Source organism: Ursus arctos, unplaced genomic scaffold (genome assembly GCF_023065955.2).
Source record: "Ursus arctos isolate Adak ecotype North America unplaced genomic scaffold, UrsArc2.0 scaffold_3, whole genome shotgun sequence".
Lineage (NCBI taxonomy): Eukaryota > Metazoa > Chordata > Mammalia > Carnivora > Ursidae > Ursus > Ursus arctos.
Window position 1 is genome coordinate 13,773,938 of NW_026622985.1, and position 25,404 is coordinate 13,799,341.

At 43.6% G+C, this 25,404-nt stretch overlaps 1 protein-coding gene across 1 annotated transcript in view; it reads right to left on the minus strand.

Annotated features, from left to right (window-relative positions):
* POU6F2 (POU class 6 homeobox 2) overlaps nucleotides 1–25,404 on the minus strand; it is a 453,583-nt gene that overhangs the window by 237,659 nt on the left and 190,520 nt on the right. The window contains exons 3-4 of the mRNA XM_026502925.4: nucleotides 4,051–4,142; nucleotides 668–896 (exon numbers count right to left, since the gene is read on the minus strand). Of these exons, the coding sequence (XP_026358710.4) occupies nucleotides 668–896; nucleotides 4,051–4,142 (321 nt within the window). The remainder of the gene's footprint in view (nucleotides 1–667; nucleotides 897–4,050; nucleotides 4,143–25,404) is intronic.

The following is a 25,404-nucleotide window of genomic DNA, read 5'->3' on the forward strand; positions in this document are numbered from 1 at the left end:
AATTCGTCCTTCGACAGAGTCTTGTAAATCAGTCCATCAATCAGCGTTAGCAAATCTTTCCTAGAAAAGTGAAAACCTTTGTAGTACCAGAAGAACTATCCTTCCAGTGTTAAATGAGTCTTGTTAAATGCTCACATAATATAAAGGCTCGACCTACAAGTCTATGATCTCAAAGAATACAATTTCTGTTTAATAATTATAACTAAAAATACTTAGCAAGAAAACAACAATTAAATTAAGACTTCCAAATGCTACCTTGTATTGGAGATGTTCCAACCACTTCCCTCACAAACAAATCATGTATAAGCTTTCCTTGCGGACGCTACACCGAAAAACTCATGAGATCATAACCCAGGTCCTCAAATAACAACACGATAAGATTACATCTAAGTTTTTGATGTGTTGCACAATGATTGCTCACAGGTGCCTCTAGAAGACCTGAAAGGTTGCAAATCCATGCTAGGAAACAAGGACTGATAAAGCCCATGGCTTGAGCAAGCCTGGGATTCACAGACAACTTGAAACTTTGCTTCCTACACAAGCCTTCCATCTCCCTTGATAGCGGGAGCAGCTCTGAACCACATTCACAACTGGGGGCATGTGAGCACTCTAGGGAACACTGGCCAGTGGATAGAGCCCTACACGGCACATGGAGACAATGGGTTACCTTGTAGATTTTGCAATGGTAGAGTCATAATGCCTCCAGCTGCAGCGGCTGCTACCAGCCCTTGGATGTTGGTGAGATTCGCGGTAGGCAGTGTGAGGACCAGTCCTTGTTGTCCTCCTAGCTGTCCGGCCATGTTGAAGGGGATGAGGATGGGCTGGTTGAGGGCCGGCGTACCTCCCGGCATCACGCCAGCGACAGCCGAGGCTAACTGCTGTGCTGTCAGAAGTGGCTGCAAGGAAACAGATAATCCTAGCTCACTTTCCAGTGGAACCAACACATGGCCTTTCACGGCATTTTCTTCTAGGGGTCTAGTTCTTCTAGCAGGGTCAGAAACTTCCTGAACAAGGAGCAAACACACATGCTCTGTTCTAGAATGAACCGGTAGGAAAAAAAAATTGAAATCACATTTCATTTATTTCTTTGGAAAATTTCATTTGGCTTGGATTTCTTTTGAGGAACTCAAATACCTTTCAAAGCAATACCTTACACTAACATATTATTCTTCCAATGAATTTCCATTTGATCTTAACCTTACATATTTGAAATTCTTTGCTAATTTGTTTTGTGTTTTTCCAGAAAGGACTCATTGGCATCAGAGGGTTTTGTTTTGTTTTGTTTTGTTTTGTTTTGTTTGGCTTTTTCAAAAGTAACAATAAAATACTATTTTTATTTACTAACTTAGCAAAAATAATGTAAAAGTTACAGCACGCTGGTAGGTCTCTAGTGACACCATTATGTGGATTTAGGATATATACACAATCATAAGCCTTTTGGAAAGCAATTTGGAAATCTATATCAAGAGCTGCAAAAATATTCAACCCCTTTTGACTCCGAATATACTCCTGGGATACAGCCCGAAGATACCATTCAAAAAGACAAAAAATAAATGCATGAAAACATGCATTATGTTTAAAAATATATAAATGTTGAAAAATATTTTGTTACAGTTCTAAACTCAGCAAGGTATTACACCAACCTTAAAATGGATCATCATGGCACCTCTTTAGAAAAATAGAAAATGTTTATGAGAATACATAAAATAAACTGGATAATCATTAAGCAATGATAATGAAATTATTAAAATGGTCAAGTTGTGTGTGTATATTAAGAGCTCTAAAAAAAGTACAGGAAAACAAAAATATTTGATGTGGATACGTTGGAAAATCTTTTAAAGAAGTCTTTTGCTTTTACTCTAACGTTCTTTGCTCAGTTCATACAACATTAGAAACACGGGTTTGTGTCTGCTATTACCCAATAGCCATCGTTCGATATGGAAAGGCAGCCTCATCGGTGTGCGCTTTGGGCCCTGGGCGTATTTGAGCCCGGATGTGGGCTCGTCACCAGGATGACCTAGGAAGGATTCCTGTGCTGATGGGCCACGTGACCAGAAGGGTCATCGGTCTTCTAGTCCTCAATCCAGGACTTTCATTATACCCTTTTGGGAACCACGTGACACGTCATGCCATGTCCATTTTACCTCTGGAGGAACCAAGACAAAACTCTTACAGAGGGGGTTCGACTTTCTTGTTTTTAATGCAGCATGATGTTATAAAATAAAAGGTAAGTAAATATAGGCATAGTACAAAGCCCAGTAAATTGTAGCCAGGCACTACTCTAACATTGCCGTGTGCATATTTATGCGGTTGTCCTACCAGTGAGATACAGAGGGATTAGGAACTTGCCGAAAGCCCTGTATCTGGTGGGCATCAGGGGTTCGTGTCAAGGCACGCTGCTCTGGAGCCCATGGCTCACCCCTTTCTGGCCATGCCCTCTCATACACGGAACTGATTCAGAGACGTGGGGCTGCTCCATTTGCAGAATGAGGGGAGGAGGGCTGAACCCGCTCTCTGGCCACTGCCTACAGCCTTCCCTCGCAGCTCCTTCCGGGGACGCCTCTGCAGAAGCCCTGGGACACCAGAAGCAGCCTGGTTTTGGACCATTCCAGACTCCACGGGCCTCGCTCCTAATCTGTTAGAGTCTACTAAATTCACAAAGAGTGACTGTCTTGCTTTAAAAAATAAATAAATAAATAAATAAATAAATAAATAAAGCTACACTAAAGCACAAAATAAACATATTTTTTAAGAGTAAGTACAAAATGATACACTGGTCCTCAGATCGCTGGAGTTACATCACTGCCCACAGTAATATCATGGTAAGAAGGGAGGCAAACAGCTGGTTCTCAGACTACGCAGGTCTCAGATTTGGGGGGGTTGGCTGGTAGTATTTTTTTAAGTTGAATTCTTGGGATTGAAGCAGTGCACGCACTCTCTAGCTTGTCGAGGTGCTCACCACGTCTTACTGTCTGGGTCTGTCACACATTTACGTGGCCTGGAGGCATGAGTTTGTCAGCCCTGGTATGTTTGCACACACGCACACGCACACACACACACACACACGATGTCACAAGCGTGAGATTTCTAGAAAAGGCATAGCTGGAAGATGCCGGCTTCCGAGATTCCCAGTAGAACGCTCTCTGGGCTTCCATGGACGAGCAGACACCTCTCCAGCCTTTCTGTCCTTGAGCACCAAGACATCCATCTGTGTTCTGAGACAGACATTAGGACCTGAGACCACAGGGAGTCTTGGTGGCTGCTGGAACAAAAGCGAGGACCAACCCAAGCCCTACACTTGGGTTTCCAAGTCTTGAACTGGTGCGCCCTCGAAGTGCTGAAAGTGATTAATTTGCAGGAACAACAATGACCGCAAAGGGGAGAGACAGGCTCCCACATCTGCCTCTTCTCCCATAAAAGCAGGTGAACTCCGAAAGCTTCCCACTAAATACCAGAGCTAAGACAACAACAGCCAAGAGCCCAGCTCTTACAGTTGTGTTCTACACCTCCATATAACCACACCAGGCTGCAAAACACAAATATTGGACTTTAAAAAATAATGAATGCATTTCTTTATTAATGCAAGAGCCGTGTGTGATGTACAGTATTGTCAAACCCAATAAGCTGAACTTGCATTAAAATTGCATTAACTTTTTTATATTAAATCACATCCTGTATTTCAAAAATGGCTGTAGTAAGGTTGAAATAACTTAATTTTCTTCACACTCCAGTCATTAAAGTTTTACTTTCTAGAAAACTGCGTGGTAACCAACGGCACATTGGTAAGTGGGTTTTAAGAAGAAAAAAAAGTTTCCAAATGATTAAAACCAACACTGCCTTTAAAAAGAGAGGAGTTCTGCAAACACTTTTTTTTCCCCTTGATGGCATTTAATAAATAATGCAGTCATACAGTTTCCCATACAAAAATTTATCACCACGTTTGCTCTGTTGGAGTTGATTGCATTTAACTCATTACTATTTATTTGGTTATTTATATGGTTAAACCATCCTAAATGCAGCCTAATGGAAAAGCAGTCAAGAGATACTGACCTGCGGCCCAACCGGGAAGGGGGGGTGGGTCTGACTGGCCTGGTGTTGGTCAGGAGAGCCTGTGTCTGATAAAGCCGGGTTTCCTCTGGCCCCTGGAATTCAAAAGAGAAGTGCTCCCTTTAATAGAAGATCCAGCCCGGGAACTGCCCATGACCCCATTTTCCTGTGATGTCACATAACATTAAAGTACAGATGATACGCCAGAGTGGATTATCAATAGCTCCAGTGCTCAAATCACTTGTCAATGGCATAAATTATGCTAACGGATAGTCAGGATGGCCAGTCATTCCAGGAGGGAGGAGGCTGCGACAGGGGGGAAAGTGACACCATCATCAGTCCCACTAATAGGCTCGCATGATCCATCAGTTTGCACAGCGTATGCCCGTGCGTGGCGCGGGTGGGAAGCCACATCCTTTATGCATAGGAGGGCAACAGCTCATCTCATTTCCCAAAGCCAGAGAATGTGTGATCTCAGACATGACCAAGTCCATCTATATTAGCCCTTACTATGGCTGCAGACCCTTAAGCCTTTTCTCCGTGCCCATTGCAGACACCAGTGGGTGAATGGGTTTCCCTAGAGACAGCCTTTTTCAATGTCACCTTAGGTGATGCCCTGGACAGCACGTGGATTTCCTGGAGCAAGTTTCCTGGGCGCTAATGAAAACGGCAGGAATAACTCACTAACTCCAGGGAGCCCCGCTGTGCTGTGCTGTTGGACGCCGAAGCACGAGAAATGAAATCCCACCAAAACAGCAAGTCTTTCACATCTTCGTAAAACAGAGTAGTTTCTCGGTGTGCATTCGTGTACTTTGTTTCAGGACAGACTGCAGCAGGTAGCATAGTGGCAGGAACCATAAACAGATGAAGAGGGAAATAAAAAAATAAATAAATAGAGCTGGCTGCAATTTTTGAGGGGCTTGACTCAGTAGCTTTTGTTTTCTTGGTGGTTGAAATTCAATTCCAAGCCACCCTTAATGAGATCCTCTCTCCTGATGTTTGTCCTATGAATAGCAAGTGGGAGACAATTCAAACCCTGTTTACTGGCATGCCATGGACGACCAGGAAAAAAAGATATGATTCTGTCACGCTTATAAATTTTAAAGAAGGTATTATTGGCTCATTTAAAACAAATTCTTCTATATATTCTCCAAAGGGACAGACTTATAAATAATGGAAATGTGGAAAAAAATATTTCAGCACATTAAGCTACAAATAAAATTGACTGCTACATATTATTCAATTGACTTCTATCTCCACTGCGATATGTCAATCATAACAGCATTTTATAATAGGATTAAGCAATAAATGTGCAAAGCCATTATGCAGAAATCTGAAAATCTGATTAATTTGTAATATTTTTTTGTGCAGAAAGTCGGGAATGGACATTGCTTGGGGAATACTTACAAGCATTCTATTGAAATTTCTAAATTGATTTGGAACAAACTAATAAAAACACAGACTTGCTGACATTTTATAAAGTGAATTCTGTCAAAATATGTTTGGCATTTTAATGATTGCTGTCATTTAATAACAAGGGTAAGATGACCCATCACGAGATGCCAACAATTTCCTCATAATGTGCACTAGACCTTTCTTCTACATTTTTTATATGCAATGTACTCATTATGCTCGAGTAGTAGGGCACTTTCAACTGTGCGCTTTGCTGGGTGAATCTCGTATTTCTGCTGTTGTATAATCAAGTCCGATTTTGCCTTAAAATTCTCAGCAGAGCTTTGTGTACTTTTATAGAGCAAATCCGGGCCCCCAAGGGATGCGTTTGGTCACTTAGGTATATTCCCAAATGGCTAAAAAACCACTTTGGTTTAGTTTTTGAAGACACTTTAAAATTTGGGGAGGCTTCTCCATCCCCACTGGGCATGGATTTTGACACCAGATTGCGAAAAGAAAGTTATACAATACACAGGAAGAGAGAAAACCCCTGCTGCACAATTAAAACACATATATGTCTTAATTTAAAAATTTTTCTATGCTGTACGAGGCCCTCCGGCTTCAACTATTTTTCATGTGAACCAGGCCGGCTTTTGGACCTTGTGCTTCACGATACACCATTGTAAGGTTTAGGGTCTGTCCCATGCAGGCACCGTGTCAATGAGATGTTGTTCGTGGCTTGTTGCCTGTAACTTTACACAGATTACATTTGCCTACAATGTACTCTTTGCTGCTGGAGGCCCTCCCCAGCACAAGGCAGCTTGTCCTGAGGCCGTTTATTCTCCAAAATCATGTTCGGTGCAGGCCGGGGCAATTCCACCCAATTTCATGTGTAAAATGAAGTCTTTCACAGGCTTTAGAGGAGATTATGTATGCTCTCCTGCCTGGATCAAAAAGCAATGTTTCTTCTTCATGCACATCTCCATTTTCCCCAAACACATGTATCATGCTTAACCTTGTAGGACCATAAACGAATCTGTCTGGTCGGAAGGCAGCTCCCAAATCAGGGGCCTTCTCAGAGCCAGAGGGGGGAAGCCAGCAGTCAGAATGAATAAATGACGTTGGCTAAGGGTTTCCCAGAGATTTGAAGCAGCTATGTGTTAGCAGGGACTCTGAGGTCACCTGTTCCCACGGCCACAGACATGAAAACGTGAATTTAAACGGGCTGGGCAGGTTCCTCCTGACCAGGATCCTAGGACACACGTTCCCTCTCTGGAGATCAGGGAGGCCCAGAATATTACCTGTTCTGAAGGTAATAGGCTGCACTTTTCCAGGCGGCGCCTGTGAGCTTCCGTAGAGCAGGGACGGTCTCCGCTCTGCACACCCAGTCCCTAAGGCAGGTGGGGCATTTGCACGCATCGAAATCGTCACTCAATAGGAAATAGAGGTTTGGCTTTTAATCTGGGGGCGGTAGAATTCCCATAAGATAGGCATTGGCATCCACTTGACTATTTACTATTGTTTAGTATAAGCCTTGGAAATATCTTTAAAGTACTAACTTATTGGCAAATTCTACCCAGATTCCAATTTAGAGACTGAAAGCAGTTTGGCGTCTGGATTAAAAGCAAGGGCTCTTTTAAGCTTTAAGCTCTACCTGGGTCTCAGTTTATGCCACTTAACTAGGTATGTGAACTTGGACTTGTTTTCCAACTTCTTTATGCATCTGTTTCCTCCTCTAAAAGTTTGGGATGATAATAGTGCCTCCCTCATAGGATTGCTGTTTATAAGAATTAAATGAGCACAGAGATTTGTAAATTTCGTGGGACTGTGCATGCTTGTGCTAATTCTTTTGACTACTATTATTTAATAAGATTCAATTTATTTTTATTGTATTTAATATTATTTAATTTTTTAAAGATTTATTTATTTGAGAGAGAACAGAGAGAGAGAACAGAGAGACAGTAGAAGGAGAAGCAGACTCCCACTGAGCAGAGAACCTGACCTGGGGCTCCATCCCAGGACCCTGACATCAGGACCCTAGCCGAAGGCAGAAGCTTAACTGACTGAGCCACCCAGGTTCCCCAATATTCTTTAATTTGCCGATGACATACCCCTCCCAAGTCAACGTAATACATACTCCTGTTCCTATGTGCGCAGTCCACGTCCCGGCCCAGGCTACCCTGACCGTGTATCCATATCATTTGATGAATGTATGGAACTGAACTATAGGAGCCTACATAGAACGCTTCTTTTGGTCCATGGTAACGTGATCAGGAAATGCGACAAAAAGATAACTGGCAAACGGCTTCCAGATTTTCACAGACCAGGGCTTGGACCACGTAGGTCCTACTCAGGCCTGAGAATCAGAATCATTCATGGGGCTTCTTGAACACAGAGGTTCACATCGTTCTTGGGGCTACCGACGGGATCGCTCATGGGCGGTGGTACTCACATGCATGTTTTCTAAAACCCGCCGGTGACTGAGGACCACAGAGGGGACAGCAGTGGTGTAGATACCGTCCACACAAATCTGGATCCCTTTGCGCTGAGGAACCAGATGTGAGTAGTTCCGTGAATAGCAGGTGGGGCACGAGCAGGCATTGCCCCCTCGTCTTCCAAGTGTCTGCACCCAGAGCGTTCTTCCGTCTTGTCCTAGTTGACGTCTAGCTTCTCAAGGGGAAAAACTATCTCAGATACGTCAATTTTATAATTAGGGTTTGTTCCCAGGTAATTCAAGGAGTGTGAAAATGGATTTGAAAGGGATGATAATATAAAATTTTCAATAGCTATGTAATAGGATTCAAGTCTCTGTAGATACAGGGACCCCTAGCGTAAGTCTGGTAGGGGAAGGATGGGTCCTAAATGGTGAGACACTGAGAGACTGAGTAGGAGTTATGCTCAGATAAAACTTATTCTTAATTGTTAAAATGCCTGCTCGTCAGAGCATGGGTTCATTCCACACCATCTTTCCATGTTGATCTCGCATCGGAAGGCTGCCAAGCTGCCTGCAGATCTCTCTGCTGCGGGGGGGGGGGGGGGGGGGGTTGGACCATCTGCAGAACTGACAGGGGGACACCCAGACCTGTTCTCCTCGCTTCCGTGCCTTCCTCAAGCAGCCTCACAAGTTCCACCCTCCCACCCAGCGCAGGGTGGGAGCTCCCGAACGACTCTCACTGTGTTCCTTATATCAGGTTCATTTTCTTTTGCAAATTCTTCTTCTCCTTCTTCTTGTTCTTGTTCTTCCTTCTCATCTCCCTCCCCTCCCCTTCTCCTCCCTCTTCTTCCTCTTCCTCCTCCCCTTCTTCTTCTTCCCCTTCTTCTTCATCTCCTCCTCTTTCTCCTTCCCCTCTTCTTTCTCCTTCGTTGTCATCATCCGATGCGTTTTCATTAACTAAAGCAAACCCAGGCTCGGTACCTCCCAGTTACTCTACAAGTAACAAAGGCGTACACTATGGTAGAGTATTAACTGCTCCCAGCCACCATCCTCCCTCCAGCTCTTTTGGGAGCTGACTTTTCCAAATAAGTCATTTTAAGAAGCAAATATAACATCTTTAATCCTGAGAGGGCATACTCCTTTCTGCGGCCTTATCCTGCTCCCTTTGCGAAGAGGATACGAAGCCAGGATAGATGGAGAAGGAACCAGAATTGCAAATAGGAGTTGCTCATCCAGAAGAAACCAGTTTCACTTTCTGCCCCGTGCTGGGCATCCCTCCCACGTTCAGTGCCCAAGATTCCTTTGCTAGCCACCGATACATTTTTAACAAAGTGGTTTCTTCGGAGAGAGAGTTTGGGTATCTGTCCTCTATGCAGACATAATCACATGAAGGTCATAGGGATCGCTCAGATTTTCTGGTATTCGGACCTTCCTTACCCACTGTTCGCGGTTTTCACCGGCCAGTGAGGTGACACCAAGATTGCTTATTAGAAGATGGACAGTTGAAGGCATTATTATTTCATGTTGGGTATGTGAACCCAGCTGAGCAGGGCAGAGGCCCCTCTCAACTACACTTCCTTTTCTTTCAATTTCTTCAAGATTCCTAAATGCCAAGGAGGGAGTCGATGTGTCTATAAAAATCTTTTTAGAGCCACTCCCACTGTTTGCCACTGCTTTTGCCAGTTGGGATTTCTTTAGGATACTGGCCACACACGTATTTATATACAGAACACTACCCAGACCCCTGGTGGAATTGGAGACTCTAGGGTAATAAGCCACGCCTGAAAATTAAATGTTCATTCATTCACATAAGGGTTTGTATGTCTTTGCAAGTCCTGTTGACAAGTACTTAGAACTTCACTCATTGAAGCCTGGAGAACAGAGGTCGGATGACATGTGAAAAATGAACTTCTTGATTCTTCTAGGAGGTGACTTCCCCAGCCTTTCGTGGAGAGAAAGCCAGTTTTCTCTGAAGGCTGGTCTAGGTGCTCAGTGGTCCTCAACGCTGATATTTATTTAAAGGCTGCACATATACATGAGAAGTCAAAGGGAGATTTGAGATCTCTCTATCAAGTATAACAAGAAATCCTACAAAGCCCTTATCTGAAGACGTCTTTGTAATATCTACCAGAATTATTCCAAAGTTGCTTCTGTTCTACGGGTAGACTTAATCTATGTGTGCTGGAGAATAAAGACTTTTTTTTTTCCCTTTCTCAGACTTTACTAAATCTCCAGTCTCCCTGCAACAATTTTTTATCATTTGTTTTCACATCCATCTAATAAAAGCAGAGCTGAACTCCTGCGATATCTAGGCCAGTAAAGGTCTCCACTTCTGTAAATGCTTCCTCTTGGAAAAGAGATGAAAAAAGAGAGAGTCATCAAACACACTTAAGCAAAATTCCATGACATACTATTGGCATATAGGGAGCTTTGGGGTAGAGATTATTCCTTGAGCACTGCTATCTCCAAAAGAATATAAGTTCTTCAAGGGCAAAGGCTCTAACTCACCTTCGCATCTCCCGTAGGCCAGCTCTTTACCATGTACGTATGTACGTCCATATGGATGCGTATACGTAGGGATGGGAAGATCTGCGTGCAGGCTGGTGTTTATGTATGCTGTAGTGAGCTGGTATTCGTTTGTTTGTTTTTTTAAGATTTTATTTATTTATTTGAGAGAGAAAGCATGAGCAGGGTGAGGGGCAGAGGGAGAAGCAGACTCCCCGCTGAGCAGGGAGCCTGATGCGGGACTTGATCCCAGAACTCCGGGATCATGATCCGAGCCGAAGGCAGACGCTTAGCCGACGGAGCCACCCAGGCGCCCAGTGAGTTGGTATTCTTAAAATGATGGAGATATGTATCAAAGCGAACTGAAACCATTTAGACACAGATTTTAAACCACCTGAAAATGATTTGTCCAATTTTTACAGTGCCTTTTTAAATCAACACTGTTTCCAACCCAAGGATGAAGTCTTTGGTCTCAACTGATTGATAGGACTCTGGCAGAGCCCACGGGCAAGAAGGTCGAGTATATCCTGTGCTTTTATGCCTATCTGTGGAGGCTCCTCCTTTCATCCTTCATCCATGCTTAACCTAACTACACCAGGGCCTGCTAACATACTTTGCGAGGCTCAGTGCAAAATAAAAATGCAGGTCCCTGGTGTGAGGCTGGGAAGTCAATCTCCTCTTTCCTGAGGCTGCTGTTCTAATCCGTGGCACATGGGTGGTCCCACAGAACTGCATCCTCCCCGCTGGGATGAGCTGAACACCTCGATCGGGGGCGGTGGGAAGCCACTGGTGAGTTGTGCACTGAGCAGACGACCTTCTCTGCACCTGACCCAGGCCCCCAGGAAAGGCAGAAAGGAGAGAGCGACAGCCACAGCCAGGCTTCCAGGGGTCCTGGGGCACCAAGGGCAAGGAGCAGGTCCTGGGGAGGTGAGGAGATAGTGTCTGGACTGCTAGAGGCTTCAAGCCCCCACTTCCCCCCACTCAGATGCTCTTGTTGTTCCATCAGACTTTACTTACAAGACACAATTTCAAAGGTAAATTATTAAGAATTGCAAGACAGTGGTCTCAGAGCCCTAGTCCCCACACATTGGGGGCCCCTCTGTGTGGGGAGCCCCGTGTGCCTACAGTGTCCAGGCCCATGAAGAAGGCCCTGCCCTTGGCTCACTGTCAGCTCCCGTTGACAATTCTGGGTTGCTAGTTTTCTGTCAAGGGACTTCCTTATAATGGGTCCTCAAATTTTGAAAGCTGAACCTAAACCTACATTGGGAATCCATTTTTCCAAATCAATACACATTTTGAAAATAATGTTTGCGTCCACAGAGGAATTTAGATACGGTCTTTTTCCCCCACAAGAAACTGAACTTACAAATCATCTGTGCCTCTATTAGACATCACTACCAATGACCACATAAATATACCATTTGGTAGAAAATTAAGATAAAACATTGCTTTGTTTCCTATGACTTCCCAGTTACCTATGCCTAAATTGGGAGGACAGGGCATGAATCCCTCAAAAGGGAAATCATATAAAACATGTCACATATCTTTTCTCAGTTGTAGACCTAGCTTTTTTTTTTTTTTTTTTTTTTTTTTTTTTATGTGACAGAGAGACAGCCAGCGAGAGAGGGAACACAAGCAGGGGGAGTGGGAGAGGAAGAAGCAGACTCCCAGCGGAGGAGCCCGATGTGGGGCTCGATCCCAGAACGCCGGGATCACGCCCTGAGCCGAAGGCAGACACTTAATGACTGCACCACCCAGGCGCCCCTGTAGATCTAGCTTCTGAACTGTGTGCTTTCACTTAAAAAAAAAAAAAAAAGACACAGCCTTTCTCTTCTCTCTCTTCTCTTCTGGACCATCACCAAGCTTGCCAACAAGGGGACATGATCTAAATACTCCAGGACAATATGGCTTATTGTTAGAGTTCTCCCACATTAGCTACCCATGGTACAATGTGCAAGAAGGACTGAGAACTGACTTTAAATGTGCTTGAAAAATGGTCAAAGTGGTTAAATTAATCTGCTTTAAAATTTTGGTACAAGCTTAGGTGAAAATGCCATCGCACTTGTGTGTGTGTGTGTGTGTGTATGTGTCTGCACGTGTGCACGTGTGTGCATGCATGAGTATGCATTTGTGATTTGGAGTGGGAAGATAAGGCCAAAGCCAGGGAAGTTAATCCACCTTTTCCCACCTAACACCCGGCCTGTAGCACTGCGGCATTCAAGTGGTATGGGGTAGAGTCATTGCGGTTCTTGTTGTAATATCCCATTGACAGGGCTGCCCCATCAAAAGTCTCCTTAGGAGATGTTAGACTGTTTCAGGGTATCCAGGCTCTTAGCTGAGCAGCCTGATGTAGATACCTGGAAATCCAAGCCTGAAAGGGAGGGGGGATGTCAAATAGAAACTGCTATGTCATGGTAACATGAGCACCAAATCCTGGCTTGGACCAAAGTGTCATGGAAACCACCATGGTAGACCATCCCTCTCTTCTCCTCCAGGACCCTAGATGCCTTCCAGAGGCCTGAACTTGACACCACCCTTCAGCTGCGAGGAGGCTGCTGATCTGATGTTCTGAACAGGATTTCATCATGACTTACAACAGAATAAATCATTATTTCAATTGAAAATGGTGGCCTCTGGGTGCAGTCGCTTCTGATAGAATAGGCAGAGTACAAGATCTCAGAGACCACCGCCGACCCCACTGCAGAAACTTGTGGTCCTCCCTCTGCAGTGGTTGCAAATATCAGGTGGTTTGTTCATCACAGACCACAGACTTTTCCAGACTCTGGGATGTCACAGAGCAGCCAAATTAAAGGAGCGCATTAATAGTCATGTGAATAGAAGGATCTTACCATTTGATTTTGCCAAGCAAAAATACCTTTGAAAGCTGCCATGAACTGTCATTATCACACAACAAAGGCATTTTAATGCCCCTCTCTTATTCCAAAAGGTGCGTTTACATTTATTTATTTATATATTTTTTAAAGATTTTACATTTAGTTGAGAGAGAGAGAGAAAGCACAAACAGAGGGAGGGACAGAGGGAGAGGGACACGCAGACATCCTGCTGAGCAGGGAGCATGATGTGGGGCTCGATCCCAGGACCCCGAGATCATGACCTGAGCCAAAGTCAGACCCTTCGCTGGACTGAGCCACCCAGGCGCCCCACGGGTGTGTTTACATTTAAAAGGCAATCCTTTAAATAGAAAAAATTCAGGCTAATGAAAAACTCACTGCATTGGACTTTTTTTTTTTTTTCATTTTCCATTTGAACAGTGTCTGTTTAGTTTTAGGGGACACTGTGTGTCACAGCATCGGGGAGCTTCTCGTTGGCATGGTAGAGTTTAAGGAATAAGTATGCCTCTCCCTATCCTCCTCCGCAAACAAAATATGTCTGACACTCTGAAAATGTTTCTTCTTGAAATAACTAATCTCTCTTTTCCTTCAATCCTTATTTTTAGAGACAGAGATATATTTTTCTTTATATAAAGTTCTATGTGCTAAGTAATACATTGATTTCCCTTTTTTTTTTTTTTAGATTTTATTTATTTGAGTGAGAGAAAGAGAGAGAGCACACAAACAGCAGGGAGGGGTAGAGGGAGAAGCAAACTCCCTGCCAAGCAGGGAGACTGATGTGGGACTCGATCCCAGGACCCTGGGATCATGACCTGAGCCAAAGCAGATGCTTAACCGACGGAGCCACCCAGGCGCCTGACATTGATTTCTTTATATATATTATTTTATCAAATCTTACAATAGCCCTATAATGTAAGTTTATGATTGCTATGTCCACTTATACAGGAAACTAAACTTTATAGAGGTTAATTCACTATTACTCACATAACAAATAAATGACAAAGAGGCGACCTTATCCCAGGCCATCTGGTCGATGGAAGGCCCATGTCTCTATCAGCTAGGCTATCTACTGCTCAAATATCTTACAATAGCGACCATTTACTGAATACTTACTAAGGGCCAGACACTTGGCTCCGTATTTTATGTACATTTTCTCACTTAAACTCCATGGAAGCCCCGTGTTATCAGGATTCTCATTCCCATTTTACAGATGTGTAAGCTAAGGTTTAGACAGGTTAAATAACTCGCCTATGGTCACAGAGCTAGTGAGTGATGGCATCAGGATCTGAACCCAGTTCTATTAGACTTTAAGGCTACACTACCCCATACATCAAATGCAAATGCTCTGGGGAGACAGAACACAATAAACCCCCAATACGTGATAGAAATGATGCTTTTCAGATATATTCCTAGTGGAACTTGGCTCCGGAGACCTCTAGCTTCCACGTCTGGGAAGGGGGGTGATGGAGGAGTGGAAATGGCACGCGCACGACGGGAGGAGGGTGAGGGTAGCTCCCACCAGGCACAAGCCTGTTCTGTGCCCCATTTTTTCCCAGACAGACTCTGACAAATTCCTAAGAGATAAACACCCCCATCTTTCTTAAAATAATGTTCATAATGAGCTAGCTACATGATAGCTGCATTCTTAGGGTCTCTATTCTCAACGGCCAGCAGCGTCGGCATTACCAGGGACCTTGTCGGAAAGGCACATCTGCAGGTCCCAGCCCATCCAGGTCTGAGATCCCCTGAATCAGAACCTGCATTGTGACAAAATCCCCAGGTAATTCACACCCATAGTAAAGTGTGAGAAGTACTGGTTTTGAGTTTAATAAGTAAGTCCTTCCTTCCTACCCACCCCCTCCTTCTTTTCTTCTTCTTTCTCTCTCCTCCCCTCATCCCTTCTTTGTTTCCCTTCTCCTTTCTCCTTCCCTCCCTTTCCTCCCTTCCTCCCTCCCCTTCCTTCCTCCCTTTCCTCTCTTCCTCCCTCCCCTTCCTTCCTTCCTTCCTTCCTTCCCTCTTTACATGGGTGGCATTTAAGCACAACTCTACTGAGAACACCTAACTTTCATCAGACGCTCTCAGGAGACTGTTGTATCCTATCCAACAGATGTTGGGGCAGGGCACGTGGGAATGCAGGAGAAGAACACATTCAAGAGGAACAGTGTCACAGTAATAACCCTCAACAACTCTTCACCCCCCACAACCCGTGGGAGGACTCCCAGCAAAGAGGTTCGCAGCAGGAAGAGCGGGTCCTACATTCTTAAAGGGAAGCATATTTATCCTTTTTAAAACACAACAAAACTGATGCCAAATGCAGCCCAATATTCTTGCTCTGTGATTTATGGCAATTTTCCTGACACTTTCTCCCGCCGTATCCACATCTTCGCTTTTCCATTTGTGAGGATCCGTGAAGATAAGAGTCTGGCCTCTCCATTTCAGTTATTTACTCTCAGAACAGCACATTCTTTGCACAAGTAGCCAGAGCACCACTTTAAAAAAGGGGAATAAAAATTTTAAATCTCTTCAAGCTGAAATAAAACCGCATTTCTACAGATTCTCCGAAAGGGTAGCGTTTGCAATCACTCCTGCGTGCAACTCAAGATTGGTGGAAGAAGGGTCATGCACAACTCAGCAAAGGACAGGAAGGAAAACCTCCCAGGGGAACCGCGTCACGTGCCATTGTAGTGTCACCCCGAGTTAGCAACCCCTTATGGTCGCGGAGCCTCTGTGAGGAATCTGTGCGGGAAGAGGCAGAGCTCACTGGCGACAAGTTACTGAGTGCTACCAAACCTTCTTCGGAGAAGGGGTAACGACACGGTGCAACTGTATTACGATTAAGCGGATCCAGGATAGAAAATCCCAAATCATGCCCCGTCCATAGATCGTTGGTTAGATGGTTTCTCCCCCGACAGTTGGTTATGAAAAGCCAAACAGCCAAACATCTAGTCCGATTCCTGCATCCGTGACCATTTTTCTCTCACTTAGTCTATTTATCTCTTGGCATTCCTCTAATTGAGAAAGTATCTATTGCTAAAAGATGCTATTACCTCGAGTGCACTCATAGAGTGTTATATCACTAACAGACTTAGGTCATATTCTTTTATCCTTTTAGCAAAGCATTATTTTGTTGTCCTCTTGTCCTGAAGAGTTTGTTCCACTTAAAGACGAACAGAACAAAAGCTTCGCAGAACTTGTTCGTACCGTTTTGTATCATTATTTTCACTCCACTACCTGACAGTATCAATGTGTCACAATTTCTATTTGTTATATTAACTTATTTTTGGATCTGTGTCAGAGCTCATAATGTAAAAATGTGCTTCCCAAACATGACTTGGACTCAGACAAGAACCGTAAGGTTTTAGGTCCAAATACTTTTAAGATCTACTTGTTGAGTTTACATTTGACTTGCGAATGGTAAGGTCAGAACTGAAACAAGAAACAGAGCCAACCGCTAACTGCAATTGTGAGAAGGTGAGATAGTGAAAGAAAACCTATGCCATCATTTAAAAATATATACGGATTTCTTCAAATCTCGGATGCCATTGATGTATAACTCATGAATATTTTATGTTTCACTAAGAAAGCAAAAAAACTCCTGATTAAACCACACCACTGATGATAATACACAGCCCAATTTTTATCCCCAGATCTTCCTTTTAAGATATCACATTAAAATATGAGGGAGAAGTTGTGTTTCTCAGAATGAATAAAATACATTAGTATTAATTGGTTTTATTTTATCTATAAGTCTGGGCACAGAAACATGCAATAGAATTAAGTGGAAATTTTACATACAATCTTCAAATACCCTCAAAATTTGGTGAGTTGGAATTTATGAGTGGACTATGGTAGTTGGATAAAATTCCTTATTTCGAATGAACCAATCCAAACAAGAGAGGATCCAAGGAAGATGCCAGAGAAAGGTAACAGTTACAGAGCATCAGATGAGAGTCTGGCAACATACTAGAATATTCTACATAGGTCACCTCCTTCAGTCCTCATAGCAACCCCATGACATTAGAATTCAGGTTCTGAAAATTGAAGTAACTGACTCAAATCCACAGCTTATTTAAAAACAAAAACAAAAAAGGAGGAGGAGAAGCTGGGATTCAAACTCACATCAGGTCAAGTTCTTGTGTTCTTTTGATCCCAAACCGCATTGTAAGCAAATCTTTGGTTATATGCTAATCCAAGAATGTGTGTAATGAGGAGTGTCTAGGTAGGTCAGTGATTTAGCAAGAACCATCATGTAGTTGAACTAATTTTGATTTATAGACTCATTGAAAGGAGGGAGAATGCTCACCATGGAAGCCGAGAGGCATCGCGTTAGGAAGGTGTTGGAAGGAATGACTCAGAGGGTTTGGGCTTAGGTCAAGTGATTTGGGGAGGTTCAGGGAAGTGGGACTTTGCTCCAGATAAGAAGTGGTGGCAATTTAATGATCAAATGTTTTAACAAATCTTGTGAAGAAGATGGAAAAGGTCAAGTGAAACTGACCTTTGTCATTGGGGAGAGCACAGTATGCACTCACTGTAGCCAGGATGGGTGAATATTTGGTCATTTTGTAGTCTGGACAATGTTTTTGTGTTTGTCTGTCTTCAGACATGATTATGGAATGACCTCGGTTTTGTCCTGACCCATCGTGGTCAGAGTGGTCCTGTTTGATGTCGCTGTTCTGTGAGATCGTTTGTGGTCAGGAGGGGAGTGCCAGGCCAGCTCCTGGATGTCGGGGATTTGAGGGTATCCGATGGATACCAAATCAGATGGAAGATGTGGGTGATGTTATCTAATGCAAATTATAAAATGTTTGTTCGAGAGAAGTGTTTGGTGAAGAAGGGTTTCTCCTGGAAGTATCTGCTAAAAGCTGAACATCTGAGAAGTTTCCGGTTGGTCTGTCTGACAGTTTCATCTCTCGGGAGGCTTAGCAAGCAGGAAGCGGTATTCTTAGTTTAGACTTAATTCCCAGCAACAGGGCCACGCTGAAGTAACAGGATCCTTGGGATAATATGACTGTATTTCTAGACGGTTTATTTGTCAAGAACAGAAATGTGGAGCAGAGTCAGATGTCTAGAAAGTCAGATTCTGAAAAACGCAAGAAAATCATCTTCATGAGCCCATAAATAGAACTCACAAAAAGAAGGAAACAGGAGTCTTTAAAAATAATATTCTGACAACAGAGTGTGGCATCAAAATCACTTGTGTTTTTAGCTTTGCCTCACAGGTGCCATCTGTGTGACTTTGGGTAAGTTACTTAACCTCTCTGATCTTAAGTTTCCCCAACTGTAAAATGGAGGTAGTCATAACAGCTGCATTACAGCTGTGAAGGTGAAACAGACTGCGGAGAGCCCAGCGTTGTACCTGGCACGTAAAAAATGCTCAACAGTGTTGCCTGTCATGATCAATTATGATTGGAATATTGTTACAAAGGAGCTAGAGAAAGAAGGAAAGTAAAGGAAAACCTGTGGCCACAGAGGACACCCTGTAGTGAGGGGACACTTCAGAGGAGCATGTAAAATCAGACACATGCAGCCAGTGTCCAAGAATGAATTCAGGAAGGAGAAGACAAGTGCCGGGAGACTGGAGAATGAGGATGCTTTCTAAATCTAAACGGTTATATCTAAAAACTCCTCTGAGATCCTGTCCAGTATTTCTCAACAGCACACCTCCCACAGGTCCAAAAAAACTCAGCGTCTCCTCTCTCAAAAGCTCCAATGTCTCCTAACTGCACGATTGCCACTCGTGTCCGCCCTTCTAATCACACATGCTCCAAAAACAATCTCTAAATTCCCTTTGCCTGGTCAGCCCCGGGGAGGCATCTAATAAGACCATGAGAGCCTTACAACGAGGAGCACAGGCTCTGAAATCAGGTTGCCCATCTCTACTACTTACGAGACGTGGGACCTCAAGCAAGTTGCTTAATCTTACCCAGCTCAGTTTCATCATCTGTAAAATTGAAATAAGAATGGTACCTTGTTCAGAAAGTGAAGATTAAGTACACTAATCCACGCAAGTAAGTTGCATAATCACAGGTTCTGGCGCCTTGTAAACACTCAGTAAATGTGAGTTTGCTCATCGTCACCATTAGGTTTGGGGGGAGACAGAAGCCCAGCCTGGGGTGCCCATTGCTAAGTGCATCACCCGGCGAGGCTCCCGAACGCAGAGCAGGCAGCCATCCACGCAACACCTGGGAAACCTGGTGACACCTGTTGGCCTTGACTGGCTGAGCATTCTCCTGCGACAATGTCAACGCCTCGAGGCCAGGGTAGAGCCCACGGGTGTGTCAGGAAAGGAACACAGAGGCAGACAGGAGCTGCAGCTGACAGCAACCTCCCCCAGTGCTTTGCAAAGGCTCCTTGGGTGCCAGGAGGACAGGCACCGATGCAAAGGAGACAGAACTCAGGACAGAAGTACCTGCGGTCACGTGGGACATGTCGTGGAAAAGAAGAAAAGACATGAAACTCCTGGAGCAGGAGGTATGATTTGCAGGGCAATATCTGGCAGGGATGAATTTGGCCAAAAATGCCTCCGTGGTGCTTAGGAATCTACACGTAGGCTGGGGTTGTGTCTGAATGTGAGTCCAAGTGAGTCCAAAACAGAACTTGGCTCTGAAGTAGGGCATAGAAGCACAGATGTGTGAACAGGTGGACTCGGAAAATAAAGACCAAATAAATACATAAGGACCAGGTAGACCAAGCCACAAGAGGTTGTGACAGCCCCCATGGCTAAGCAAGTGGCAAATGATTGCTTAGAGCCCAGCCTGGATTCTGTTTGCATTTCCTACTTTATTTTATTACTTGATTTTTATTACGGTAAGAACACTTAACATGAGATCTACCCTCTTAACAAAATTTTAAGTGCGCAATATAGTATTAACGATAGGCACAATGTTGTGCTTAGAGAATTTATTCATCTTATGTAACTAGCACATTATTCCCACCCAACAGCAACTCCCCTCTTCTCCCCTCCCCTGCCCACCCCCCAGCTCCTGGCAACCACCATTCTACTGTCATTTCCATGAGTTTGACTATTTTAGGTACTTCATGTAAGTGGAATCATGCAGTATTTGTTTTTCTGGGACGGGATTATTTCAGTGAGCATAATGTCCTTCAGGTTCATTCGTGTTGCATATGGCAAGATATCCTTCTTTTTTTAAGGCTGAAAAGTATTCCATTTTCTGGACCCACCACATTTTCTTTATCCATTCATCCATGGCTGGACATTTAGGTAGTTTCCATACCTTGGCTATTGTGGACAATGAGCTATCATCTGACACCTGTTAAGATAGCTATTACCCCCCCCCCAAAAAAAAAAAGATTAAAAAAGTGTTGGAGGGGATGTGGAGACACCGGAACCCTTGTACGCTATTGGTGCGAATGTAAAGTCATACGGCTTCTGCGAAAACAGTAAAAATTTCCACCCCCTCCAAATTAAAAATAGAACTGCCATCTGGTCCAACAATCTCAATTCTGGGTATATGCCCAAAAGCATTGAAATCAGGATCTCAAAGAGACCGTGTCCTATGTTTATTGCTGTATCATTCACAATAGCCAAGATATGCTCGCAGTTTCTTGCAGGTGCCCTTGATCTGTACTTGCTCTCTGGCTCTTGTTCTGTGGGGCAGCTGTCCTTGAGGGACTCTGAGGCCCAAGACCTGTGTCTGAGCTCCAGGATCACAATGGGCTCTGAACGCTAGCCTCCTCATCTGATAATGGTGATGCTGAACAACGCTTTGATCATTCACTGTTCACGATATTAGGTGGGGGGTATTTTGCAAGATGCTAGGGACGTGTAAAAAGAATACTGTGTGGTACCACTTTGCCTCATCATTTAATCAATCCACTCATTCCCAAAATATATTTACTGAATGATGACCAGGCATGATCCCTGGGCCTTTGGGGGCTTTCAGCTCACCAGGAAGCTATGCAGTAGACTAACAGTTAAACAAAAAATTATTTCAGAAGACCCCCTGAACAAGGCTCCAGGGAACTGTAGGCAACGAGGGACAGCCCCCAGGATGTTCCTCTCCATTTGCACTTGTTGCCCCATCAAGAGAAAACATTTGGGAGTACTTAATCCTATTCCTATCAAACTTCCTTTGAGACATACCCTTCATGTTTAAAACTCTAAAGCCTGGAAGAAAAAAACCATACAAAGCCTGGAATATAATCATAATGGCTTGTACGATCGAGAAGGAAGTTCAACGACGTGGATCCTTTAAGCCCACCATCTCCAATGACTGCTTTCCCGTGCTGGCCAGAGGAGTAACAGTTCAGAGACTCTGTGTGGGATCTGTTTACCCTCAAGATTATTTACTGTATATCTTAGCTGGGCTGAGGCCCCCTCCTTAGTTCATTCTTGCTCCTTTGCCTGCAATCCTTTCTTCTCCATAGCCTATTGTAATGCTGCTCTAATGACCACAGGCAGGTGTATGCGTGCCCATCTGCAACTTCCTTAGGTAACAATGGATAAACATCAGCTCGAGAAATCCCAGGTCTATATTATTTATGAAGCAGCAATTCTCCTGTAAATAACCCAGTTGTTAAAATGATATGTATCTATGTAATTGAGTCTTCTGTATACAAATAAATAAGACTTTATTGCAATGTCAGAAGTTAACAGACCAGTCAATAAAATCAATAACTCACTTTTTCTTGCTTATATATCTAACTTTTCTCCACCTTTCCTATGTCCTCTGTTTGTTCTGGTTACATATTACTGCTCGGAAGAAAATACAGCTCTGTGCTCTGCTTATTAAATGGTAGGTGAGGGGGGAGGCGGCAAACAGAGGGAAAAAGAAAATCGTGGAAACTTCTGCCCAGGCAGCGTTTCAAGTTTCATGTCTATTTATTTAAGGAAACGAAAGAGTGCAGGTAGTTCTAATAGGAGTGCCCTACCGCAGGCACAAGTGAATCAGGCCACAGCCACAGGCTTGGTGAGCGTCCAGGCTGGTCTTGTTTTGTCCCCTAACTGCTGTCAGAACGACGCTGCTGGATTAGAGCTGCACTCTTTTGCAAGCACGGCTGAAGTTCCTGTCAGCATTTCCCTTGTAAATCCCCAGTTTTGAGAAGTTGGTATTCAGCTGGAAAAACTTGGTCTGCATAAACCTTAGCGGGTCCTATCTCTGAAGTAGGGAAGAGGTTATTTGGAGTGGGTAGGTTATTTTTTAAAGCAATTTGCTTAATTGATTTGGCCCTTGTTGAGCTCACTAAAAGAGCTTAGAAGGACGGCTTGATATTTTTTGTGTGCTTATTTTAAAAATCCAATTAAACAAATTGGCATCGATCCAAATTTTCTGCACCTGAGGGGGGAAAGATAACCAAAGGAAGAAAGAGAAAAAATTAATGGATGGGGGTCACTCTAATCTTCATGATGGTTCTATTGCTGTGCAAATAAGTCCATGATTTCATGGTCCATTTGCATGGACCGGTTTGTCCTCTCCCACGGACTAGATAGATACATGAAATTTTCCCTCGTTATTATCTATCAGAACAGAACCGGGACTCTGGGGAAAGGAGGCCCCTAGCATTTATAAGATTTGATGCGGAATGTAGGTATCATCCCGGACTTACACAGCCTTTAATCAGGCTGGGTGGAATCCTAGATTCTTGGTGGTTTTATATTAAGAACACGGTAGCGTTCATACTTTGGCTTGGTGCATGAAATACTCGTTCAGATTTTCAGAGCACATTCTGTATTATAATAATAAGGAATTACCTTCATCATGGTGGATCATGACTAGCAATGCCAAGTTTTAAATTTAGTCTTTGGCAAGGTAGGAGAAGGTAGTTATAGGAGAAGTGGTCTACAAGAACTCTTGGCATCGTGGGGGCTAAGGAAACGTGGAATTATCAGTCTAGAGAATACTGTCTATTGATGCCAAGCCAGGTTACAGAACCCATGATTTTCCTCACTGGATTTCTCCCAGAATAAAAAGTTCGGGTTTGGGTATAATGCGTCCAAAGTGCCCGTGGACATGTTGATACTGCCAGATGCTCAAGGAGGAGGGGCTAAGTGCAGACACGGACTCAGGGGCCATCAACAAACAGGTGCCATATAAAAACCAGACAGTGGATAATTCCCAGGACAAATGTGTTAGAAGAGCAATGACTTAGAGATGCGATTTTGGGGAACAGCAACAGCTGGTGATTACAGCAGGAAAGAGGAGCCCAGGAGTTCACCGAGGGCAGAAGAACCGAGGGTTCGAAGTCAAGGCCAAGGAAGGAAAGACTCAGCCAGAGGATGGTAGCATCGGTCATCCCAAATGCTTTGAGGGGTCAAGTAAGAGAAAAGAGTGACTTCTAATAGGGATTTTTTTTTTTTTTTGTAAATACGTTAACACATACTAGCTACTTAAAATATTATTTAGAGAGACAAAGGCTAACATGGGCACTTTATTGGATTAATGGAGACTTAAGGCTGCATTTCAATGAGTGGAGGGATGCAGAGGAAGTGCACTATAGACCATGTGTTTAAACAGACAGGTTAGATCAGTGATTTTCAAAATATGGGGTATAGTCTTTAGGGGGTTTGAAATAAGTTTAGTGAGCTGCAACCGGCATTTAGGAAAACATAATAGTAAAGAATGTAATAGAATAGGGTAGACTAAGATAGAAATAAAATATTTAGCACATATTAAGAGCAAGTATCATTTTAAGAAATTTTAGTTCGGTCACATTTATGTATATTCTAAGTCCCAATGTGTAATGTATTTTGTACCACAAATCGAAGTTAAAAAGTTTGAAAATCTTCTGGATTAAAAAGCAAAAAGGATATTTTGGAGTAAAGTTTTTTGTTTGTTTTTTTGTTTCTTTAAAGAAGGTAGAGACTAAAGCCTGTTATAATCTGAGTAGAAGGAGATCGTTAAGAAGGAAAGGTTTAAAAAAACTTAGTAAGAAAGTTGGTGCTCCTAATGGAATAAGGACCTCAAACAAGTGGGAGGGATAGACTCAGAGCTCAACCAGATGCTGGCTTTGAACACAAGGAAGGAAAAATCACTCTTGGGACCAGAAGGAAAGAGAACGAACATGTTTGGATGAAGCAGGGAGAGAAGCAACCTGATTCCTTCAATTTTCTAAGTGGAGGACATTGGCTCATCTGCCGTGAGAGGTAGGAGTGGCTTGATTCGAGGGGATGACTGGTGGTGTTCTAGACAGCCACTGAAAGCAGTGGGGACGTGAGCTCTTTGTGAACAAGTAACAGGATAGATTAAAGAAATTGCCGAGTTTGTGTGGTTCCGATCAGCAGAGCCGTATGTTTGTGTAGTGAATCGAATAGTGGCTCCCCAAAGATATATTCACCTCCTAATCCCCAGAAACTGTGAGTGTTGCTTTTTTGGGTGGGAGGATAGGCATGGTAAGAAGAAGGGCTGAGAAATGGCATTAGAACAAGGTCAAGCTCAGCCCATGATTTTCGAAATGGAAGAGTGCCGAGTGACAACAGAGTTAGGTATGAGAGTGTCCATCTGCAGAGAGAAGATGATGTCCAGTAGCATGGAGGGGGTCAAAGAACATCGCCTTCAGTAACAGAAACAACATCTGTAGCGTATCCTAGAAAAGCAAGGTTCTCAATGGGATACAACAGAGGAGTCATGGCGTATCGCAACATTTGGGGGATGTGACAATACTCAGCGGCTGATGCCCTGGTGTACAGAGGGGACAAGAATGAGCAGTCTCTGCTTGAAAGGACTGCAGAGAAAGCCACACCTGTGATAGGCAGCCAAGTTTCTTTTAAAGCCAGAAGGTAGAGAACGCTTTCTGCAAGCAGAACACTTATTCTCAACCCTGGAAGGGATACACGTTAGAATCATACACGTGCCTTCCCCGTGCATGCTTAGGACCCAGCCCCAGAAATTCTAGTCTGATTATCTGGAGTGGAACTTAAATATTGGTATTATTTATTTATTTACTTAAAGATTTTTATTTATTTATTTGAGAGAGAGGAGGGGCAGAGGTAGAAGGAGAGAGAGAATTCCCAAGCAGAGTCCAGAGCCCGAAGCGAGGCTCAATCCCAGGACCCTGAGATCATGACTTGAGCCAAAATCGAGTCAGACGCTCAATGGACTGAGCCACCCAGGCGCCCCAAATATTAGTATTCTTTAAAATGTTTCAAGTGATGATATTGATGGGTAGTCACTGGAGAACCCTCAATGGGACAAATCATCCTCAAAAGGTTGATCT